Here is a 6795-nt window from a genome sequence, read left to right on the forward strand (position 1 = left end):
GGAATAATTTCAAAAATGAAAAATGGAAATAAGCAAAAGTAGTGGAATAAAATGTTAAGGTGGTCTTTGTTCACTAAGCCTAACAATTTAATGTGATCTAGGATCTCTGTTTGATACAATACCGTTTAAGTTCTACTAGAAAATATGGTTAGAGAACTTCAGTGCCAAGCTTATTGCTCTTTTGCTTCACTTGTACTATAAAAAGGATTATTTACTCAACAATCTAACAAGGAGAAAGACATTCTACATAACAACCAAGTTCATCTTTATTACCATTGTTTAACTCTGATAAATCTGATATGTAGAAAAATTTTATATGCTCAAGTTCAGAACAGTATTTTCTGTGATCTGACCCAAAAAAAAAGAAGCAAACTCAAGGCATCAAAACCCCTTGAAACTTAAAAAAAAAAGAGCTAAATGACAAAGTTTTTATGGTTTATGCATAATTGAAGGAATCCATTAAAACAAGAGGAAAAAAAACCCCACTAAAAAACATCACCACCTTTTTTCCTCTGCCGTCCCACCTAGAGAACAAATACTAAGTACAACTAAATCTTGTACCTGGTGATAGAATCCAGCTTGAGCCATAGGATCTGGCTGTGCCCACCGATAACCCACGTGAGGCCATGAAGTGAACGTCTCCCGTCTGTTAGCCTCACTATACATCAAAGACCTAGAAAGGTGAAAAACTCTACGTTACCCAAAGCTGCCACTTAAAATTTAAAACCTCACCTGTTTATGAGATACTTTCAGTGCTTTAGTAACCATTAGAAATAGCATGAATAGTTACCTATAACTCATACATAAAATTATAATTAACTATCACAGGAAAGTTACAAACTTCCCTCACTTGGGTGCTTAAAATACATCCCCAGTAAAAAATGAAAAGCCATACAATAACCTACAGGCCTTAAAAGCAGGATTAATAAAATCAGCTTCCAGGTAGCCTATTTGATCTACCAGCAGAAAAGGATCAAATACCCAAAGCTATTCTGCATCTAAGGAAGGTGGAGAATCTAGACCAAAAGAACTGCAAGAGAGTTGGATATTTTTTTAACATGACAACTACTGCAAAAATTTGGGGTTCTTAGTTAAACAGATATGAATATGTATATTTAAAAATAGTGTAAAGCAATATTTTAGGTTAACTGAATACATGGTACAACCCCCCCACAGTCACCACTCACTACATACTATAATACTTATAAATTTTAAACTACTAAGTCCCAAAATATGAACCCCTCTGCAACTCAGCAGTTACAGAGCAAAGAAGTTCCTCTCCTTTCCACCTTCACTCAGTGCATGTCGCTCATCTGCAACAGTACATGAGAAATGAGTATCAGTTTTTCTTTTCCCTTGACAGGATTTTGTTCTCCCAAGAACTAGGGCTGTTAGATGGAAATGTGCCTTATTTCCTGTTTCTGCTCCTCAGTTTCAGGAGATTTTTGCTGTCTTGTAAAGGAATGGAAATATTAAAACATTTCTTGCCAAGGAAGTAATCTATTCTAGCAACACCCACATAAGAGCTATCTTAACTTGACATTATACCAGTTTAAGAGACAGATCTTAGGAGAGCTCTAATCGAAATACAATATGGTGATGCACAGGTAGAACCTGAAGGCTTGGGGAGAGGAAGTTAAGAGATGTAATCAACTTGATTAAATTATGTGAGGTATAAGAAATGATAATACATTTGCAAAATTATATTTGTACAGACACTTTCAAGAAAGAATTAATTTACAGACTTAGAAGATTTACCAGTATTCTAACTAGTTTTAGCTTATGAAAGTTAAAAGAATGGATTACTTGCCTGTGTATACATGACCACTTGGATCAGAAAGAGATGAAGCAACCATTTGATGTAAAATGTTCTCTGACCCCAAATACATACCAGGTGACTAGAGAGTTCAGAAGTAGCATATATAATGGTCTGCAAAGGTAACTTCCTAAACTTCTAAACCATAAAACATAGGTATGATTCTTTCTTGTATGAAGAAAAACGAATTGACTTCAGGATACAGTGTAATATGTATTTAATGCTGCAATTGTTACCTTTCTAAAGTATATGTTGGGATTAAGAGCAAAGTGAATTCAATTTGCCTGGCATTGAAGTTGAAACCCAGACAGTCTTGTGGCATCCATAAAGGCTTTGCTAAGTTCAGTAATATGTACGGCACAGTGTGCATTGAACAGTTAATTAGCTGTATGTGTAAGAGCAACAAAGCACAAATAGGATTAATTCTTAGGGAAGTAAGTTAAAGCCATCTAAGAGCTTATTCTGATACAATTAAGGAGTCAAATTCACCACTTATTTTGTCTTAATGTACCTGTCCACAGATCGTCCAGGTCCCACACCAAGCTCTGGCCGTGCGCTGGGTAAGAGGTAAGATAACCTATCCATCACAGAGGATGCTACAGGTAAGGCAGCAATATTTTGATTTATCTTCTTGAGTTCATTTACAATGGCACTGGCGACAGACTTCAAAACATGATGAGGAAGGTGGAACGTAACCGTTGCCCACTAAATAAGAAAAGAAGCATCTACATTTTAAAATTTAAACATCTAAACAACAAACAGATCACAGAAGTGTCAAAACCAAAACCAAGCACACGTTACATCAAGAAATACAACAACAGACACACAAAAGCGACACATACGTAATGCAAGGAAAGTCAGTAACTTCAAGTTTTAAGCTCAGTTGGGTTATTAGTTGACTTTGTCAGCAAGAAACTAACCGTGTTTATTCTCTTACCAAGTAAAGCTTCACATAGAAAACTAAGGAACAGATAATATACTCCACTGTCTTCAACCAAAATCCACCACAATGAGTCACAGATTTTGTATGTTTCAGTGGCAGACACACAAATTAGACTTGGAAATTCAGGTTAGACAGTACAAAGTCTTACCTTTGCAACTTTATGATTTGCTGCTGTTTCATGTGAGGTATTTTTTAAGCCATCCTTCAGTTGAGTGATGAACAAATCATATCCCTCTGTGCTAGAAACATCTACTTTTTCTATGCAAGCAGATAACAGCTGCTGAGCCTAAAATGCAGATTTGCAAGCAAAGTTAGCATCCACGCTGAATAACTACAACAGGAATTATGCCTGTTTCATCACGCCAGGGAACGTCCTTTGCCATATCCTACTTTATCATACATTATATCAGCATAATTCCCATAAAAGATCCAGAGCTGAGTAAGATGTTCTAAATTCATAGCCAACCAATAGATAAACTTCAGCAATGGCAACAGTAATTACTACAAATTCCCTCAAGGGCAATATTACCAAATGTTAACAAGTCAGTCATATAAGTTAAAACTGAAGATCTATTAAAGCAAGCAGTGAGGACACATCTATTGCCCAATGCTTTCTCTTCAAAAGGATTCACTCAGCTTTAAGGACAAAAGTGAGAGCAAGAACAAAAGTCTTGACATTTTCTGAGTAGCTTTGTATCTTCAAAAAGGTAGATAATAATGAGAGCAACAACACTGCAACAAAACTAGAAATAAATTACTTAAAATGCTAATACAATGAAGCTGAAAAACGAGGCAAAAAAACTCCCAGGCTAGTTCAGAAATTAGTTCTTAAAACTCAGAAATAATGCAGCAAGAAAAGAATGCTGTAAGCATCCATTTATAGACTTTTTCTTCCAAGTCTCATCTCTTTCGAGCTTATCCCGCTGTCAGCTAACTTCATGTTGACAGGTAAGATTTAAAAGGTGTGCTTAATGTACAAGGCACAGAGTATTGTAAATCTGCTGTTAGGAGGGTTAACATCTGTAAAACATGATAGGAATTCTTTCAAGTTACAAACACAGGGAAATATTTCCCAAAGACAATGGTCAGACAGTCCTTTAAACAACCACTAACTGCTCAAAACAGAATGGACCAAATGGCCCCTTGGTTATGTCCTCGGGAAATTCAGGAGACGAAAGGCTGAAATAAGGCAAACCAATCCCCTAGCTAAGGTTGTATCAGAAGAACAACAGACAGACTGTGGTAGTTCCTAAATTTTAGTGTTCTACAGGTAATTCAAAATAGCATAGAGGTTGCTTCATAACTTGTTAATGCTGACAATTAGAAATGCATAAAGGTGCACTGCACTACCAGCAGATCAAACATATTAAAAGACTACTTAAATTAAGTGCAAAAATTTGCAGAAAAGTTCTAGAGACAAACAGAAACTAAACACCCTTCCTTGAATAAAAGTTCTTGACCTTTCTATGATGAAAGAGGTGGACAGATGTGTTTGTATGACATTTGCTTAATATTCACTAAATTTTTCCAAGGTCTGGGTTACCGCCTCCTTAAAATTAAAAGTAAGCACTTAAGACAGATAATGTTTTGTCTTCTACTTCACTGATCTGGTGATGAACCTCCCAAAGCTATTCCTACGGAACTCCAAATTTCTTTTTCTACAGGAAGTATCTTTACAAAGAAGTGCTGTAAATAAGGGTCTGTAAACTCTTTAGAACCAAAGAACCTTTGTGCCAAAAAAACTGACATGAACTTATAGGTTGTATTGAACCATGTGAGACTGCAAGCCTGTCACAGCAGACCTTATGAAAGGAAATCCTGACCTCTGACACTTTCTTCACACTCAGCCACACATACCAAGATTCTTTAGTAACCCACAAAGGGTGTAAAAGTGATGCCAGTGGACAGCAAGCCTGCGGAACCCAGGAAGCTCTCTTCAGAGAGCTCTGTGAAACATTTTACTGCTGTTATTCCTACTCAAGTCGCATAGCTAAAAACCTCACATATAACACACATTCTTGATTCATAGGAAGCACCTGTTATTCAATACTTCAGGAACACATTAATTTACATCAATTCTGAGGATAAACAAATGCAACAAATCTTAAGCATTACACTCTAAGCAGCTTCAGGAACACATAAATAATTTACATCAATTCTGAGGATAAACAATGCAACAAATCTTAAGCATTACACTCTAAGCAGAAATGTCTACATTAGCTTCTCTTAAAGTGATACTAAATGCTCAAACCACGAAGTACTGTGTTACAGCTGATCCAAACATAAAAGGGAAGCCAGGTTTGCACAGAAAAAAGTCTTTTGTTAGGCCAGCCGACCTTGCTAGAAAACTTAAGATTCCGGCACTAATTCTTCACATGAAGAACACCGTATTACCTGATTTTGTCTTTCTTTCCCTGAAACAACAACAACAACAAAATAATCAGGGATACCTAACAGCCCAGACTGATTCCTAGAAGTGCATATAGATTCCATACACAAGCACTGACAAAGGTGGGGAAGTGAGTTCTTATCTGTGGTCACTAAAAAGTTCTTTCATCTGAAATAATGTGGTCTTGAGGCATGCTCTTATTTGTTTAAGATACAGGTAACTGTGAAAAGCTACGGCCCTATGACAGGTAATAACTAAGAAACTTTTCCATTACATGGTGTTAATGTCACTCTAGAAACCCAGAGACAAATATCTGGTTTCAGTACTTCTGACACAGGTATTTACATACCTCTTTTTGTTCCCCCCCCCATATCTTACCTCTGTAACCGGCAATTCAAGCTGAACCACGTCATCTTGTTTTGAAACAGGCGTTTGCAGAGCTGTGTCTAACAGTAAGATACCATTGAGATCTTTCCTACATCCTACTGCGTAATCGTCCACAAAGATCACTTTATCCACAGCAGAAATATACTGGCATTTCACCCGTCCACCTGGTTTAGCTATAAAGGGAAAGACAAATGCAAGATCTAATTAGAAAAATGCTTTTATAGAAAAGACCTCTAATTTCTTTTTCGGAAAGTAATGTAACACTTTGGCAAAATCTTTACTTCTTGAGATGATCAAAACCTAGCATTTTAGCTACCACAACTTTCACCAAGCTTTTATATTTCCTACATTAAAAAACAAACTACCAAAATCTGTGCATCCCATCAATAACTACAACCATTTTATTCCTACAGTGGAAGTCATTACTTGAAGTCCTCCTCCTACCAGGAGACCAAAACTAGTGTTTTCAAGCTTAATGCAGATGCCTGGTGTACTTGATACTAGCTGACAGTCAATAATAAGAACTAAATTGTACAAATCAGCATGAACACTGAGACAAAATTGCTAAATTACCATTAAGATTTATAAACACCATTTCATCAAGCAAAACAATAGTTAAACTTCTCAAAACTAAGTACAGCACGCAACATGTACCAATGTGGTGTGTGTTCCTTGAGACACTACAACAGCTCATTTCTGCTCAGTGCTGCACATGTGATGTCAGTAACAGGTTTGAGAAGTTTGGTGAAGGTAGAGGAAGACTGTCAGCAGATAAGTAAGGAAAGGTTGTGGCAATGGATATTATCCCCCAAAATGTTTAATGTTACTCAACACTATTACACGTCTAAAGCTGGCTTGACTGCAGAACTAAATGTAGTTCATGTAAAATGCTACCTGCATAGAAGGTAAACTGCTTTCAATCACAGACAGTGTAAGCTGCCACTCCAGAAGCGGACTGTGTGTGCTATAAATATAGGGACACATTCTCCAATGGCAGCTAAAAATGCTGGATCGTCAACATAGATGTCTTCCTGTTGCACAGGAACAGGAGTTTCGTTAAATTTTGCATTAGTCATGTCCTGTCCATGTTCTCCTCTTTCCTCAGGCACTGGATACTGTTTTTATTATAAATAATTGAAAAATCACCATTTTGGTAGCGAGCATACAGTAAAACATCCAGGTAAGGACACCTACATAATTCTGTCATCTTCACACTTTGATAGAGTTAAACGGAAATTAAAACTCCTGGAAATATAGGGC

The 6795-nt window shown here is 36.8% G+C and overlaps 1 protein-coding gene across 1 annotated transcript in view; it reads right to left on the reverse strand.

Moving 5' to 3' along the window:
• Window positions 1-5703, reverse strand: part of BIRC6 (baculoviral IAP repeat containing 6) — a 159039-nt gene extending 153336 nt beyond the window's left edge. Inside the window, exons 1-4 of the mRNA XM_008643347.2 lie at window positions 5527-5703; window positions 2908-3045; window positions 2328-2521; window positions 562-673 (exon numbers count right to left, since the gene is read on the reverse strand). Coding sequence (XP_008641569.1) covers window positions 562-673; window positions 2328-2401 — 186 coding nt within the window. The 5' untranslated portion in view covers window positions 2402-2521; window positions 2908-3045; window positions 5527-5703. The remainder of the gene's footprint in view (window positions 1-561; window positions 674-2327; window positions 2522-2907; window positions 3046-5526) is intronic.
• Window positions 5704-6795: the final 1092 nt, after the last annotated feature.

This window comes from Corvus brachyrhynchos, unplaced genomic scaffold (assembly GCF_000691975.1).
Source record: "Corvus brachyrhynchos isolate BGI_N302 unplaced genomic scaffold, ASM69197v1 scaffold70, whole genome shotgun sequence".
NCBI lineage: Eukaryota > Metazoa > Chordata > Aves > Passeriformes > Corvidae > Corvus > Corvus brachyrhynchos.